The sequence below is a fragment of the Pistacia vera genome, unplaced genomic scaffold (genome assembly GCF_008641045.1).
Source record: "Pistacia vera cultivar Batoury unplaced genomic scaffold, PisVer_v2 Contig993, whole genome shotgun sequence".
In the NCBI taxonomy this organism is placed as follows: domain Eukaryota; kingdom Viridiplantae; phylum Streptophyta; class Magnoliopsida; order Sapindales; family Anacardiaceae; genus Pistacia; species Pistacia vera.
The window spans coordinates 124,882-143,197 of record NW_022196882.1 but is presented as its reverse complement, the minus strand read 5'-3'; the positions used below and the strand labels follow the sequence as shown (position 1 = coordinate 143,197).

The 18,316-nt window shown below is 35.5% G+C and overlaps 1 protein-coding gene and 1 pseudogene across 3 annotated transcripts; one reads left to right on the top strand and one right to left on the bottom strand.

Moving 5' to 3' along the window:
* Positions 1 to 789: 789 nt before the first annotated feature.
* Positions 790 to 4,636, bottom strand: LOC116121546 (SOS response-associated protein YoqW-like). Of its 3 annotated transcripts, none has more exons than XM_031407501.1 (8): positions 4,427 to 4,635; positions 4,163 to 4,319; positions 3,642 to 3,727; positions 3,201 to 3,313; positions 2,713 to 2,778; positions 2,129 to 2,238; positions 1,976 to 2,041; positions 790 to 1,525 (listed from the first exon to the last, which is right to left on the bottom strand). In XM_031407501.1, exons 1-8 carry the CDS (start codon positions 4,519 to 4,521, stop codon positions 1,013 to 1,015), a joined length of 1,206 nt encoding a protein of 401 aa, XP_031263361.1. In that variant the 5' UTR covers positions 4,522 to 4,635; the 3' UTR covers positions 790 to 1,012. The 3 variants fall into 3 exon arrangements, with proteins under 3 accessions (XP_031263361.1, XP_031263363.1, XP_031263362.1); XM_031407503.1 differs by having other exon boundaries at positions 4,163 to 4,290; positions 4,388 to 4,518; XM_031407502.1 differs by lacking the exon at positions 2,713 to 2,778 and having other exon boundaries at positions 4,427 to 4,636.
* Positions 4,637 to 7,367: 2,731 nt separating this feature from the next.
* Positions 7,368 to 14,787, top strand: LOC116121526 (annotated as a pseudogene).
* The last annotated feature ends 3,529 nt before the right edge of the window (positions 14,788 to 18,316 follow it).

Sequence of the window (18,316 nt, the reverse complement as noted above, 5' to 3'; positions counted from 1 at the left end):
GCATAACCATCTCTGATAATTGTGTACCCCCAACCTAATTTTTGGCTTTTCGTTACTAATTGATAATTTTGATAAGAGTTTATGTCACCAGAATATTCGTGTTCTTTTTTATGTTTTTGCTTTTTCATAATCATGAGTTCATGTATGAATTGGTGGTGCAGAATGTGACAATTCAAAATTGAGTAACAAAGTTTTTATGCGTAAAAAGTCACGTCTCTGTCAGCTTATTTAATTTCTTCTTGTACTAGTTATCAAGCCCATATCTTCAAAGATATTCTCACCAACCATATCTCATTTCAAGAAATGAATAGACGAGAGTCTTCCATGTGTCAAGATAACTTGCAAAACACTCATTACATTGAGTACAAAGGTGTATAATGGGCACTCCTCTTTCCGAAGAAGGGGCTGGGCTGAGAGTTAAGCTTCATTTCATTCTCTCTCTATAAACACTGTATTTTTTCATCTTTGTATGTCTTACGAGCAAAATCATAGAAATAGTCAGTGAGCATAAATAACGGTGGATATAAGAGTCGCTTGTTGAGCATCCGAACCACTATAAAACCCCCTCTTGCCAATCTTTTATTTATTTTTTTCTGCAAAATATATAATCTCAGCTCCATATTCAAATCTCATAGATCCATCACGTGTGTCTCTTGAGTCAGCTTAGCGTTTCCTACGTGCGAGTCGTTGGCGTCCAAAATCAAGCGTCAACAGTTTGTGGCCCATGCAGGTCCGATTCTCACCCCTGCGTCCAAGTTCTCCGATTGTGTGGACAAATCATGTTCTCCCAGCAGGAACTAGACACACATAAGCCATGCCCAAAAATGCCTGCATGCAGATAACTCCCCTGACAAGCCATAATTGTTCCGTCCAAAACCACTACCTGATTCTACATAAAGTGTTAAATGTCAATTACAAAGGTAGACAGCATTTTTGTAGTCATACATAAACTGTTAATGTCAATTACATAGGTGGACATCATTTTTATAGCCAGAATCCAAAACCAGAGGAACTATTTTTCCCCGAAGTAGGAAAACAGTGTCGGCTGTTTATCATCACCATCCTTAAGGTTTCCCTTCCTCTTGACAGGACTAACGCCCAACTTATCAGTTCTACCTATAGGTGGCTTTGAATCAGCTAGAAACCGCTCATAGTCTCGCTTGGTTTTACACTTTTTGGTACCCTCATTAGGAAGTATAGAAACAAGTGATTTTAAATCATGCTCTGCTTTCGCTGAAGAAGCCTGTGTTCCTATGTCATCTGCAGTAACGAGTGCCTCTTTCAGGCTTTTTGACGGAATTGTCTCTGCAGATCTATCAAATGAATTATAGCCTAGGTTCAATTCTTGTTCTTCTTTTATTTCCTTGTTGGGTTCTTCCTCCGAGCCTTTTGGCAGATTTGCCTTCACAGACTCGTCAATCGAACTTGTATTTGTATTCAAAAAGTTTAAACATCCTTCATTTTTGCTTTCCTTTTTCAAGAAAAAGTTTGAGATAGGATTCTTCCCCTCTGTCTTCAACTGTATCTGCAGAATGTGATATAATTATCTTTTAGGGTATACCCAGAATCAAAATCTAATGAAAATTCCTTACGTGAAGAGAAATCATCAGTTCCTAGTGATTTTTTTTTTTCAGTTGGTCAGTCGTCTTATAATAAAATAATGCAACATCTGCTATTTCTCTTACGGGACCAGTCTAATAAACTTGTTCTAAAGGTTTTCTCTTCATTCATGTGACAACCACATACCCAAATTCAATGCCTATATCACAGCCAGTAGAAGTAAGACATCCGTTCAGAGTTTAGATTTCGTACCTATCTGAATTAAAGCTGCTATCTAATCCCAGATGTTAAATGTGATTATGTAAACAAGGAGATTGAAATTAACTAAAACGTCTGATAATAGACATGATTAAGTTGGGTACAAACGTTATCCTATTAAATTACATTCGGTAATAGAAAAACCAACCATACGTACCTCCTTAATGCACTCTGGCCCATCAAAAGATGCCTTACCCATTGCAGGTGTCACCGGATACCAAACCTAGGGATAACAGAGTATTAGAGTTCAGGAAACATATATATATATATATATATCTCATGCCATTACAATATTCATAAAAGAACATACCAAATCCGAATCTTCATATGGTTTAAGCATCATATCAAATTTGGAAGATGAAGAACCATTTAGCCATATGTCTGTTGCTCCCTTATCACCCAAAATCACAGGCATCCTGTCTACAATCACCAATCAATGAATAAATTAGTGCGTGAATGCTGACGAACGGAATAGTCTACAAATGCTTCAAATTTGGCAAAAAATTGGCATGGAAAGAAAGTCCAGAATATTGAGTCCAGCATATAAAACTTAACATTTCCCTCTCTAACACGATTAAAGGAAAAGTTATACATAATACAACAGACTTGATTCTGATCAAAATCAGAGGAAAATATTTCACTTTCATCATAATATATGTTGTCTGATTGTCTGCTTTTGCTATATAATAAATTATTAAAGCATTTATCACATGATCTATAAAGCAAGAGAACACAAATCTGTGGCAGAGATTTGGCTTAAGTTGTTGCCATTTCAAATAAATTACAACATTTCTACTCAACAAATGTTTCCTTAATTAAAACAACAGGCAAACATAAAATTTGGTATGACACTAGCGCAGGAAATGAATGTCATTCAAAACAAGCATGACTCACCATGCAGCCACTGTAAAGCAGATGATGAAGACGTTGTAAGTATGGTAAAAGTGTAAAATATCTCACCTGCAAGAAAGCAAACACTTAAAATAACTGTGCAGAATGAACAGAGTAAAAAACAAGCTTCTCAACTGAGACAAAAAAGAAAAGAAAGATAGAAAAGTGTTTTCTATCTGAAAATTTGAAATCTTAATGTTTGATAACAGCCCAAAAAAGAAAAGAGAGTTCCTATGAAAGTGGAGATTAACAGCAAACGTATCATATTTTTACCGATAAATTTTATATGATAGCAGTTTTCCTTGATTAAATTGTATCAAAAGTTCAGTGTCTATACCAGAATAAATATAACAAGAAGTCAGACAGCTGTCAATTTGAGAATTAACAACAGACAATAAAAAAAAAATGAGGCACAAAATGGCGATCCAACAAAAGAATTGTCATGCAATGTTTGCCATCTTGGAGATCTATATATTAGAAGCGAGATTCACCTTCAGAGCTTTCCCAAGAATCATAAAGAGCTGCAAACACAAGAGGCCTGCCATCTTTAAAGTGAATGTAGTAAGGTTGCTTTTTTGAGCCATCTTTTTTCCATTCATAGAATCTGAAGAATACATTGAGGTCAAGTAAAGCATGGAACATTCGAAGAATTACAAAGGTCATTAAGTAAAACACCACTATCAGTTTAGAATGTTACAACCAGCAAAAGTAGCTCCTAAATATGACAGACATTTAGAAGAAAATATGTCAAGACATCATTGGAAAATGTTATCTTATACTTGAACACACGAGTGGTATATATTTGAAAAACATCAAACAATCAACTAAATCACATCCAGGAAAAGCTGCAACAGAATTAAAAGGATAAAAAATATAATCATGCAACAGAGGGCACAGATTAATTTATCAACAAGTCAAGACACAATACACACCCTTCTACTGCCACTAAGCATCGGCTTTTAGGAAGCAGACGTCGAAAAGAAGCCTTTTCAGATACTGATTCAGATCGTGCATTGAACTGCAAATAAGATGAAACTAGCCTCACTAAACTTTGAAAGTTTATGCAAATAAAAGGAGAAAAAAGAAGTTTAGTGAGGTTCCATGACACAGTATAATTTTGACTATCAGAATCTTTCATAATTAACACAGCCCTCTTATATTTGATACATAGGTCGAATAAGACCACCTTTACACAATGATCATAAATAAATATAGGCTAACAAAGAAATCAATAATCCGAAGGAACAGGATTTTTCGACTTGCAATGAGACAAGTTCTCAACCACTCATCTCTCTTAATTCAATTTTTTATTTCAAATCTTAGCTGTTGGATTAAAAAAGACCAACGGTTTCAAGTCAAAACATCCCAGCCCTAATATGCAATGTGTAAAATATTTGGTTATAATTTCAAGGCATAACAAGTATATCATAAGACAAGTATGAGCAAGCATTACCATCTTATAAAAATCAGGTTTCTCAGATTTCTTAGTGAAACTAGGAATTAGTCCCCATTTCATACAATGTAGAACAACACCTTCGCCGTCAGATCCATCATCTCTCCTGACAACCGGAAAATTCGAACCTGGTGCAACATTATACGACGGGCGGTACCTATTCAGAATTTTAAATGGGCCAAAAGTCAAAAAAACGTTAAGATTGAAGATATAAATGTAACTTACAAGTAGTTGGCGCTCTTGACAGACGGAGACTGCGAGTACCTGTCCGTGTTAACGGTGCGGACGGGGCCGTTGGTGCGGTGACAAGCCCTGGGGATATCGTCGACTCTCAGAGTACAACGCGCTCTTCCACACATGTTCCGGTCTGTTTGGCTTCTGTTGCAACTTTCTTCGGTCTTTGTTTTGTCAACAACACAGCAAGGGCGGGAACCGAAGCGACCAGAGATTATTCTAGAAGTCCATCAAAATGTTACTGGTTTCGACACGTTGCCCTATACTTAATGTAACCGTCTTACCCTTGTTTACTTTCTAAAATAAAATATGGGAAAGAATTTTTTGAAGGCATGCAACAAATTTAAGAAATAAATAAAAAGACACTTCTTATTGAGATATTTTAAAATTTCTTTGGAACATGAATATAGCCTTAATAATGTAAAACCACTTTATATAAAAATAACATCGATATACTCGTCAAAAACTATAATTCCAATTTGAGATAGTTATAAATAAGAATAAATTTTATGTTGTAATAAGTTATAATTCTTCTGATTCCCATCTTAAGAAAAGTTGACTTTATATAGTAATAATTATTTATATATTGTAAAAAAAAATATATACTTACAATACATAAAATGTTTAAGATGAAATAAAATATTTATCCAAAGTTGTTTGGGATAATGATTTATACTTTAGAGTTGTTACCACGTCTTTTAACTTTTGGGTATGTAATGACTCGCTAGTATGGACACCTTCTTATTGAAGTCAAAATATTATAACTTCTTAAACATGTTTAGAGTTTTTTGATACGAAACTTTTTGTATTTTCATACTATATTACTTCATTTCTTTTCTTGTTTAATTGTAAGAATGATTTCTTTTTTAGTTAAAACATATATGACACGCTGCTCATTGAAATGATTGATACAGACATTATATCCATTTGATTAATGTAGTTAAGCTGTTGAATCTAATTACTCAATTTTGCAGTAATTTGCAATTCATCGATATCAAGTTTCCTAATTTTGCAATGTTTAAAACAATTGACAACTATGAAGCAACTATTTTTACAATTTTATCAAAGACATTTATCTTTGTTAGTTTCAAAACACCGTCTTTTATCTGTTTCTAAAGCAGGCTGTTAGGGCCAAAAATCGTCCTTGGCCCAAATAGGAAAACGGGTCTGACAATGTGGAAGAGACCAAGCCCAATCTCGATGCGATCCAATCCGAATTAAACCCATTGATACAAGATACAGCCGGCCCAAACCATCTGGGCGCGAGCCTCTCAATCCCAGCTCACTTTCTGGACCTATACGCGAATTCAGAGCCCATGGCCCCCGCAGGTCACTTTCCTACTTGAGGTTACTTTCCTGTTCGGGATCACCTTCCTATTCGAACACTGGTAAGACAGCTCACCACCACCCTAATTCCTCTAGGGTTCATATCAGAGTTACACTAGGACTCCTACTCCCACCAGGACTGGGAGACCAGACAATCACTATATAAGTAGAGGTCAACCCTCTCACAAGGGACATGACACTACACCTTCACACCCGAAGCTTCTACTTGAGAGCTTTACATCACTGCCATAGTCACAGTCTCCGACTAGACTTCCGGTAACTTCTCTACTCCCTAGCCCTCACTATACTGGCCTCTTTCAGCCTTGCTGACTTGAGCGTAGGAGTGCCTACGGCAAACACCACCCCGGTGTTTCCTGTTCATTTCGCGCGTTTGTTTCTCTACGTGTGCAGGTGCAGCGGATCGTTAGTGGCCTCAGCCTCATGGGATTAGACCCCCCTTCCGTACAGGTAGATTTTTACGTCTACACAGGCAATTGAAGCATTAAATTAAAATTTTAATACTATTAAAACATGAATTGAAATTTTAATACTGTACCACTAATACATGAATTATAAAATAAGAAATCAAAACAATAATTTTTGTAATTACATATCTATTAAGTTATAACATTCTCATAATAATAAAATTAATTAGTTTCACTATTATGACTATAAAGGAGGTTCCACGTGTATTTAATTATGAGACTAAATTAAATATCAGCCTCAAAAAAAACAAAAAAAAAAAATCTATTAAATATCCCTCCAAATTTTCAAATAGCGTAATACTTCTTGACAAAGACATATAACCTTCCACATGTTCAAATATCAATACTCCTTGATATATAACAACCCTAACTCTCGTCTCCTCACATTCAAATTTTTAACAAAACCCAAACTCCCTCCATTGGTTCAATCGAAATTTCACTGTAATTGAAGTGCATTTGGTGGAGATTAGAAGAAAGAAATCTGCTGGGTTTTAAAAAGGTTAAATTACTGATTTTATGATAGATTTTGTTAGGGTGTGTTTGGTTAGGGGCAAAGTAATCATTTTATATTATTATTTTCATGTTAGTGTTAAGTAATATAAGATTTCAGTAATTTTAAAAAACTAATAGTAATTACTATTAATTATATAATAGTATTATTAAAATCATTATTTTTATAGGTATTATAAGGTATTGATAATTTCTTTTGTTAATAATAGAAATTATATATACAAATTTGTATATAAATTTGAGTGACACAATTATTAATTATCAAATCAATTAATGTATCAATAAGTATTGATTGATTTAATTTTGTATACAAATTCTTTGTCAACTATATAAAATCGACTAATAACATCCAAAATCAGAACAACGATTTTTCTGTTCATTATCTCATAATCATAATCACGAATTAACTGTTATATCTTACGACCTAAGCGCTGTAACTTAGCTTTCTTTCTTATTCTATTTACACTTTCCGGTATTTCTTGCAAATTCAAAACAATCACTGTAACGACATCAGTCTTTGAAAGTTGTCTATGGTAAACTACCCCAACCCCACAATCAACACACGCCAGCTCGATCGTTGTTCTTATCTTTATTATTTTTTCCATTATTGCTGTTTTATTCTCCTTTAAATTTAAACTCCTTTTGTTATAATGTTGAGACTCTCAATTGAGCCTAAGTACCCCAAGGAGTCAAATCGCCTGCTAGATTCTCTTAGGAAAGCAGTCCTCTCTGGCGCCGGACCAGCGGTTCAAGCCCAGGATGCGGATGGCTCTGAGGCGGCGATAGACCGAGGGTTCGGCTATGACATGGCCATGAGGGAGATTTGGAGGGAAAAAGGAGCTATTGGACTCGGCACCGATGTCAATTACCGTGACATCGATAAACGCACCGCTTTGCATGTTGCGGCTTGCCAGGGGAAGACGATGTTGTTAGTTGTTGTCAGCCGTGGAGCCGAAGTCGATCCCAAAGACCGTTGGGGCAGCACGGTAATTCATTCAGCTTGTCCGTTTATGTTTGTTAACTAATTACACCTGTTAATATAATGCAATGTGGTGTATGTACCAATAATTTTATCGTTATTGTGGTGCTGTCACATTACAATCATTTAAGTTAAATCCAATTCCAATACAACATTATATTAACTTGCATTGTTAGGTTATGACAGAGATAATTCATTCGAAACGTAAAAGGACTGGCCGTGGTTACTAAAACATAGGTGTAATTACAAAAGAGAAGTATATCACTTGTAGAATTAACCAAAAACATATCTCAATTAAATCAACTAAATTGAGACAGTTCAGTTATTCTGCTTAATGTGTCGTATGCCTTATGCATTTCTGTGTAATCATTACCTAAAATTACAAATAAGTACCATAACAATGAGGTAATGTTCACCGTTTATTAACAGCCTCTTGCAGATGCAGTATATTACAAAAAACCAGACATAATCAAGCTTTTGGAGAAACATGGTGCAAAGCCTCCGGTATGTATTACCCGTATGCCCGGTTTTCCGTTCCTGTGGCACTTGTCATTTTGTTTTTTAGTGTGTCCTTAACTTATTTAATTGTATGATTTGTCTCTGTCATTTTAGATAGCTCCATGCATGTCCAAAAAGCTCGTGAAGTCCCTGGTTGAAATGATCCTGCCGAGCTTGATTTTTCCAACAGCATTGAGATAACAAAGGTGTTATAAACTTTTTCCTTGGCTGTTGCTATTGTTATCTATACTGCTTTCTTAGTTTTAAGTTCAAACCTGTAACTTACCACTACTGTAATTTTTTAAACGTAGTGTATCAAATTCAAAAAACAGTTTTTGACTTATAAATTTGTAATTACTATTCCAAAATTTGTGCTAATGAGATATTAAGCTTGTTCTTTTGCATTAGCTAGGCTAGTGATATAGATTTTCTTTTTGCCCACAATGATAAACTAATATGAAATTGAAAGTTTCCTGGGTTCTTTTGCTTGATGCTGTTTTTCGAATTTGGAAACCCAGTATTTTTTCCCCACTCTTCCTCTATAAGTGAAATATGTATGGTTCATTTTGTTTTGAACAAACAAATAAATTTGTAGTGCAGAGGGAACCTGCCAACTTGCTTTCAAAACAAATTTGCACTCTATATCTATTTCTTATAAGAAAATAAAAAGTTAATCTATTTACTTTTCATGTGCATTGAAAATGTTTGTTAACAATGGAAAAGAGAGGTGGGCAAAGCCAAATGGTGGGACATTTTGTTTACGTTTTGATGATGACATTTTGGGTAGCTCAGCATGGTGAACTCTTATTTAATGAGCAAGGGAATTTCTTTTTCTCCATATAATGATTATATTATAAATTTGTTAAATTGCACTTTAAAACTTAGGAATTCCAACTAGACTGGGGACATCATCTAATGTAGAATCGTTAACAAGAATAACCCTCATGTATCCACATTGTAGTAATAACGGTATTTAGACTGTCATCGTATTTTAGTTTTCAGACATTTTCTAAGTACAATGTCATAGGAGAAGTCAGAAAGGAAATGTTTACAAATGGAGAGCAATGGAAGGAGCGTTGATTTTTGCTTGAGCTTTGACCTTCAGCCAAGATTAGGTCATCCAAAGGAAATATTTGCATATGGTCTTCCATTTCCATTACAGTATTACTTTTCACCTCTCTGACATTGTTGTTATAGGGAACCTTTCGCATGGCATCTGGCGTGGTATTCAGGTTGCTGTTAAGACACTGGAGAGGAAGTGCTCACTGATGAGAATAAAGTGTGGGTTGGTCTTGGACTGTTTCTGACTTTCAGTATACTACTTCTTTTAACCATTTGTGGTAGGTTAAATTTTTGAATAATTTTCTGTATAATTCTTATCATTGGGGAGTTTCAATGTCGTTCGTATTCCAGGAAGGCATTCAGAGATTAGCTTGCATTACTTCAGAGAATACGTCATCAAATGTTGTCCAGTTTTTGGGTGCTGTAACTCAAAGCACATCCGATGATGATTGTCACAGAATATCTACCTAAGGTTAAATTTAGTTTGGAATCACAGACCAGAAGATTACTTCTTATAAAGCTGATGATTATCCTGTGAATCTGTGAGTTCATCATTTTGTCTTGGGGGTACGAAATGCATATCTATTATTCTATCACAATTCTCATGTGGGTATTTCCCTTTCAGTGTGGTAAAATACTACAGAACAATATGATAGATTAATAATGATTAGCATTATATTCGTTACGGATAGTTGAGGTATGGTGGAACTATTAACTTACCAGTAACATTGTATAAAAATACCGAAAATAGATGTTATACATCTTTAGGCCTCAACATTGATGTTCAAAAGTGATTTTTTTTTTTTTTTTTTTTCTAAATGTTTTTTAAAATTTTTATGCTGTGAGTCATGTCAGATTGTGGAGGTCTAGTAGTTCAATTGATGTTTGAAGTGTTAATAAATGTGGAATTTTCATGTAACTCTTGAATTGTAGAAGACCACATGATAAAAAAAATTGTAAACTGTTGGATTATACTTTCTATGCTCCTTCTAATCTCATCAAATTACTGTTAGCAAGTTCCTTTGCTTCTTCTTGGTGGTAGTATACATTAAATATTATATTATATTTACATTGAAATTTGGTCTCCGGATCATTTCTCTATATGAATGAGCACATAGCAGCCTGTTGCATAGTTGTTACATTATTTGCTAGCCCGCTTGAAACTTTGTTAGGACGCATGTGAAAACAAAAAGCCCAATGTTATTCACTGAAATCTGTGAAAAAAAAACAAGCTTCATATCTTTTTGTGAAGGAAATGAAAACTTCATTCAGAGGCTTATTTCTCCTCTTCATATTGAGTTGACCCAAAAAACCCACTTTATCTAAAATATCTTTCCATTTATTAGCATATCATGACAAGGGACTATTACACACATGAGGAAGTTTGTGTAATGCACTATAAAGAGGAGGTGCAAGAAGTTAATCTCAGAAGAATGTTTCACTTCCTTTGTGCTGTCTGAGTAAACATTTTCTTGCGGAGTCTTCGCGCATATTTGAAGAAAAAGGGTGCCTTGAAGCCCACACTGGCAGTGAAGTTTGCACTGGACATCGCTCGGTACGTTGTTTGTGCCGCATATTTGTTTTACCCACTATTCTGAACTAAAGCAGGATTTAGATGCTGTGCATAATCGTTAGGTTGCAACTGGGAGAAAGTGTTTATTGGAATTTGAGGTGGTTTTATTTGATTCTACATAGGAATTTTATACAAGTTTCATTTCTCTTTATGTTATATCCGAACATGGCACTTGATTCCATTTCCTTATTTGTCATTCAAAGATGCACTTGTTAACGCCAATGTTTCTCAAGGAATTTCCTTGGCAGCAATTAAAAAAAATGTTTTTTTCCTTTAAAAATTTTATTGTAGCAAATAACAAGTATTAAGCTTAGTAAATTATAGAAAATATGGAATTTTGGGAGATATATTTCTTAAATTAAATAAGTCGATATGTTACAATTGGCTATTTGACTGCTGATTACCAATATCCGCTATTGCTTATTCCTTTAGGATTCCGTTCCATCGACAGTACATTGCTGCACAATTGTATTGAGTCTATTGACCCGCTGATTCGCTGATTTGTGTGAATCGTATTGATCGGCTGAAAATTGTTAAAGAGTAAATAAATAGGTACGAAAAGATGTCTATATCATTAGGGCTGAGAGATTTTATGTTTGACAAGCGGACCAGATAACTAGAAAGTATCTAGGGCTGATGACACCTTTCTGAAATTGTTTCCCTTGAAGAAACTCTAGAAACTGAAAAAGATGGTAAGTTGTTGCATTTAAAATTAAATCTTAGTGTGTCACGGCTCTTGGGCTGATTCTGGAAAAGAATTCTTGAACTACATAGAATCAGCATGAGACAAATTATCCTGCGTTGACTGGAATTACATGACGACCAAGCTTGCGGGATTGCGACTGCTTATTTTGTTTTTTGATTTCTATAACAGTATGTCTCTGTTTCTCTTTTACTCATTTTGGTGGATATGGGGAGAATGGGGAGTTAATATATAATATAATTAGTGAGTCTTAGTGCTGTCTTTTGCAAATTACTTATATTAGGCCATTGGATACATCCAACGGTGAAAACAGATAGATAAAAATTCAAAATTAAAAATATTGTAGTGCATTAGTAATTTATTAAAATTGGATTCTCACAATTCACAAGGTAAATTTCTCTCTCCTTCACCACAATCTCTCTGTAATCCTCCCTCTAAAACAGCAAAAAAAAAAAAAAAAAAAAAAAAAAAATTTCACATACTTTTATCTCAAAGCATTCGAGGAAACTACACACATATATATGAATTATTTGATTTGCCCTTAAATCTTGACTGAAGCTCCTGACATATTTTGCAGGGGAATGAATTATTTGCATGAGCATAAACCTGAAGCCATAATTCATCGAGATCTTGAACCTTCGTATGTTTCATTCTATATAAATATATATGCCAGTTACCAAGTTTCTTCTCAAGTATTATGAAGTATGTATAATTAGCACCTGATTGGTTAAAACTACTTGAAATTTCTGAATCATCATGATTGAGATAACAGAAATATACTGCGGGATGATTTGGGCATCTGAAAGTTGCAGATTTGGATTTAGCAAGATACTGAAATTTTCAAATACAGGTAAGGAAGACAGACCTGTGACATGCCAAGAAACTTCCTGTAAGTTATCTGCTTCGGTTTAAACCTGTATGCTCATTTTTGTTGATCATGCTAGTCTTGGCAGGCTACATATGATACAGATTCAGCCTTGATTTTGCCTTGCGAAAAGATGGGCCATGTTTTTTACAATGGAATTTTAGGTGGTTGTTCAATGGCTTGCTCTCTTTGCAGAAGAGAGATTAGGATACACCCTCAAATTTCCTGCACGAGTTGCTGTATTAAGAGATTTCCAAGCAGGCCTTGCAATATACAAATTAATTCTTTTGGAAATTATAAATTGAATATTTATAATTTAATGGCAATGGCTCATGCAATCTATTTCTTTGAGCAGGTAGATATGTGGCCCCAGAGGTTTACAAAAATGAAGAAGAAGACACTAAAGTGGACGTGTTCTCATTTGCTTTGATCTTACAAGAGGTTCTCTCTCTGGGGCTGTTAATTTTGGATTTTAATTAGTAGACATGAATACTGTCTTGGGGGCAACTTATTACAGTTTTTTTTTTAATCATACCTCAATTACCATGACTTTGGATTATCTGTGGTAGCAAATATGGAATTCTAGTTCACAAACTGATTTATTACCTAATTATTATCACATGAGAGATGTCAAAAGTTGAGGACACTTGTATGTTATTATAGATATTCAAGGGCCAATAGTGGATGGATGCTTCCATGAAAATTGAGTTCTCAGTGATCAACCTAGTTTAGTTATGATTTGAGGTTTCATTTCCAGGAGATTAGTTTGTTTATCAATTTTTATTGCTGACACTACAAATGATGGTTGATTTTCACAATCTATTTTGCTGTCCATTGGAATAAAGGACTATACTCAAAGTGGTTAGAATGAAAGTGCATTTTTCAAATGTTTAGGTTTGCTTCATGGTGTAGCTTTTAGGCCTAAAATGCGTAATTATTTTATGTGCACAACTAGTTACACAATTCATCATATATCAGCTTTTCATGTCCTGATCACAAAGTTGTTCATTATGAATAAATATAGAAGTGTAATTAAGTGTGGTATGTAATACATTAATAATCTTGTTTCTTCACAATCACAAAGTTGGCTCTGTGGATTATATAACTTTTTCTTTTTATTCTCTGATGTTAAGCTAACTGGTTATTGTAGTATAAATTCCATGAGGTTTAGATGGTCTAGATTAGATATTTGTACATATATTGATGGTTTACGGGTTGAATAATATATGCCATCTCTCTGTTACTCTAGATGATGAAGGTTGTCCACATTTTCCACAAGGCAAGAAAAAGAAGTTCCTAAAGTATATGTTGCAAATGAGCGCCCACCATTCAGAGCTCCCCCAAAGTGTATGCATATGGATTAGAGAGTACGTCTCTGTATAATATGTTTTTCTTTTTCATTTATACAACACAGTAAGTCTATGGATATGATTGACATTACTGGATATTACTGGTTTTGATGCTAGTTTATATTGCGAAACAATCACCTCAGCTTTTGTGGGTGCTTGATCCTGCCTTGCCTGTGATTCTCTGCTATTTACATCATTCAGATACAAGCTAGCATGGCATTCACATCTATACAAGTATGTTCTGTTTCTTATGCAGCAAAAAAGAAAGAATGAAGTCATATGAATGGCAGGATCCTAAAATGATATACCAAGTTGGAAAGGGATCCATATGCAAGGGCAGGAGTTCGACATTATTGGACTTGAACTGTTATTTTAAAAGAGATAAAAGTACTTTTTCAGTTGGTCTATACATGCATACATTCTGCTCTAAGTAACAAGGTTCAAAGAATTTCCAAATAATAACATTTGAAAATCTCATTTCATGAAGTCTTAAGATCTAGCCATTCTAGTTTTCCATTCGTTTCTATGATTCTCTTAAGAGGGGTCCTTAGATATTTGTATTTGTTGGTCTCATTGTGCTATGGTCAAATGACATTGTCTGATTACAGATTATTTTCAACCATGTTCTGTTTCTTTTTCTCTGATGGGATGGTTCTGACTTTGAAAAACCTTGATCTTATGTTTCATCTGAAGGTTAATTGAGGAATGTTGGAGTGAGGAGCCATTCAAGAGACCAACATTCAGGCAAATAATTACGAGGTTGGATTACATATATAATCAGCTCCCTCATAAGAGGCACTGGAAGGTGTCAATTCTCTTCTTTCTCTTTCTCTTGCTTGCTCTATCTATATGTGTGTATTGTCCTCTAGCCTTTCATCAAACATAATGGTAAAAGTATGATAAGACTTATATTTATTTTGTGTAATACCAGCTTTATATGTACTGCAGGAATGTTTTGTTGGTGACTTTTCCAAAGGGAGATTCACACTAGTCTACGTGTCATTTTGCCCCAATCATTTTACATTAAACAAGCGCCCCTAAGCCTTGCATTTCACAAGATCTCAACACCAATCTCTTTTCCTTAATCAGTTCTCTGTAATTTGCAAATGCGGTGCCAGGAGAATAAGACATGCTGGCAATTTGGACCGAGCTTTTCTAGTTTGATTCTCAGTCTATTGGCACTGATTGAGGCAAATGAGAATAAGTGATGAACTTGCATATATAGATTGGTAGTTCATGTGACAATCCCATGTTTGTTTGAGTTGTTTTGATTGAAAATCAAGAATGGGAGGCAATTTAAGGCCTAGTAAATTCTAGAGATGTATACAGGTAGGGCATAAAGGGGTGAGAAATGAAGACAAATGGGTCCTCTTACCTTATGATTCTCAATATAAATTTCTTTCCTGAATATTAGAAAAACATAATTTTGATCCTGGATAAGTTATGTAAGAGGCACCAATTTTCGAAATATTCACTAGATGGGTGTTTGAAATCCTGGGTCATCATGCTTTTCAATTGAGCAGGAAAATTGTCTTGATAATTTAGCATCTTTTTGCATGTTTTATTTGGTGTATAAACATGAAGCTTGTCCAGGGGTACTGTATACACAGGTTGGGCCACTTAAATGTTTTCAGACCTAGAAGCCTTCTTGAAGAAAACGTAATTCAAATCCAGCAGCTGTACGCCCGATCTAGGACAAATGAGTAAATATTGCCCATTTATGCATTGTTTCAGCTGTTTACCGGAAATAGGAGTTTCATTCTGCAAAGAACAAATAGATATTAGATTTTCAATATTTCAATTCAGTGATCTTGTATCATTCAGTCATTTTTTGCCCTTAATGTGTGAAATAAGATTACAAAAATCTATGCATGTAAGTGCCTTGATTGAATTATTAGGAGAAGCAATTTTTTTCTCTTTCCCTTTTTCAGCTTTGTATTATGAATATGATTGAAGGCTTTTGCGATAGCAGCAGCCATAAAAAAATAAATCAATAACTTTTACCAGTTTAAAGTTTCTGAAAGGCTGGGTATTTTAATTCTCTTTAAAAATATCAATTTACGCAGTGAAATTATTATATCTCGAGACATCCGTAACAATAAACCATGTTGGATGAAGACATTGACCCACTGCAAATCCAGGGAAATACGTCTGTAATATTCCTATTAATAAGTGCTGCACAGCAGCTGGAGATGGAATTCAATTAATATAGCATTATTAAGGACAGTACCTTGCTTATGTGTGCAGTATCTTTTATTAAGTAAGGAACAGTTGAAAGTCAATGCGACAAGAATTCCATAGCAATCAACATTGCACGCTTCCATACTCTAGCCCCAACTCCAAAAATAAAATAGAATTCAATTATCCCGAGGTAGGTTTAGGTTTAGGTTTACATCTTCAACAGATTGAGTATTCCTCGGTTTTAATTAGTAGAAACTATAGCAGCATTAACCATCTTGTAATTGTGTAACCAACCTAATTTTTGGCTTTTCGTTACTAATTGATAATTTTGATAAGAGTTTATGTCACCAGAAATTCGTGTTCTTTTTTATGTTTTTGACTTTTTTCATAATCCGTGAGTTCATGTATGAATTGGTGGTGCAGAATGTGACAATTCAGAAATTGAGTAAACAAAGTTGTTATGCGTAAAAAGTCACGTCTCTGTCAGCTTATTTAATTCTTCTTGTACTAGTATCAAGCCCATATCTTCAAGATATTCCACCAACCATATCTCATTTCAAGAAATGAATAGACGAGAGTCTTCAATGTGTCAAGATAACTTGCAAAACACTCATTACATTGAGTACAAAGGTGTATAAATGGGCACTCCTCTTTCCGAAGAAGGGGGGCTGGGCTGAGAGTTAAGCTTCATTTCATTCTCTCTCTATAAACACTGTATTTTTTTCATTTGTATGTCTACGAGCAAAATCATAGAAATAGTCAGTGAGCAATAAAAAAACAGTGGATAAAGAGTCGCTTGTTGAGCATCCGAACCACTATAAAAACCCTCTTGCCAATTTTTATTTATTTTTTCTGCAAAAATATAATCTCAGCTCCATATCAAATTCATAGATCCATCAGTGTGTCCTCTGAGTCAGCTTAGCGTTTCCTACGTGCGAGTCGTTGGCGTCCAAAATCAAGCGTCAACAGTTTGGTGGCCCATGCAGGTCCGATTCTCAACCCTGCGTCCAAGTTCTCCGATGTGTGGACAAATCATAGATGCACGCGTCCGAGTTCTCCGATCATGTGGCCAGATCGTAGATCGCAAGAATCAGCTCTCCAATCGGTGGGCAGATCGCCAATGCACGCATTAGAGCTTCGATCGCGTGGCCAAATCGCAGATGACCGTGTCAGAGTTCTCCGATCACATGGCCAGATTGCAGATCGCACGTGTCAGAGTTCTCCGATCGCGTAGCCAGACGCAGATCGCACATGTCAGAATTTCCAATTGCGTGGTCAGATCGCTGATCGCACGCTCAAATCGCAGTTCAAGACCGTTCAGAATCACGTGGCCAGATCGCTCATGACCCTCAGGTCATGCTCGTTATATGCTCAGGTCGAGCCCAAGTCGTGCTCGTTCAGGTTAAGCCCAGGTGTGCTCGTATGCGTTCAAGTTGAGCCAGGTCGTGCTCGTTCAAGTCGAGCACAGTGCTGCTCGTTATGTGCTCAAGTCGAGCCCAAGTCGTGCGTTATGGCTTGGTCGTGGCTCTTATGTGCTCAAGTCGAGCCAAGTCGTGCTAATTGTGCTCAGGTCATGCTCGTTCAGGTCGAGTCCTAACAGATTTTAGGTCGTTTTCCTAACAGATCGCGATCAGCTCCTAGCTCTAGCACTCAACACGACAGGAATAGTTCAAGCTCTTCAGTTCGAGACTGCAGCTTTCAGATCAAAGACCTTAGTTTCTGAAGCGCGATCACGCACCTCCAAAAACTGGGGGGCTTCTGTTATGCTAAAAAGTCACACCTCGTCAACTCATTTAATTTCTTCTTGTACCAGCTGCCAAGCCCATGTCTCCAAAGATATTCTCACCAACCTATCTCCTTTCAAGAAATGAATGGACGAGAGTCTTCCATGTGTCAGGTAACTACAAAACACTCATTACATTAAGTGCAAATGTGTATAAATAGCACTCCCTTTCGAAGAAAGGGGTTGGGCTGAGAGTTGAGCTTCATTTCTTCTCTCTCTGTAAACACTGTATTTCTTCTTTTTGTATGCTTTACGGGCAAAATCATAGAAATAGTCAGTGAGCAATAAAATAACAGTGGATGTAGGAGTCGCTTGTTGAGAATTCGAAGCACTAAAAACCCCCTCTTGTCATCTTTTATTTATTTTTCTGAAAAATATATAATCTAGCTTCATATTCAAATCTCATAGATCCAACGTGTGTCTCCTGAGTCAGCTCAGCGTTTCTCACGTGCGAGGTTGGCGTCCAAAATCAAGCTTCAACAAAAGTATGGTTCAAAGTTGGATTTTGTTTTGGATAACGACTTTCCCACTAAATAATGGTTAATAATACTTTTTCACCACGACTTTTCAATACCACTTTATATCTAAATTATATTTATTTCTGAT

Bases quoted from the DNA above. Each gene is read 5' to 3' on its own strand.
- LOC116121546 (XM_031407501.1), bottom strand. From the start codon at position 4,521: ATGTGTGGAAGAGCGCGTTGTACTCTGAGAGTCGACGATATCCCCAGG. The intron at 4,320-4,426 runs GTACTCGCAGTC...AATTCTGAATAG, and splicing joins CGCACCGTTAACACGGACAG to GTACCGCCCGTCGTATAATG. The intron at 2,239-2,712 runs GTGAGTCATGCT...TGGTGATTGTAG, and splicing joins TGCTTTACAGTGGCTGCATG to ACAGGATGCCTGTGATTTTG.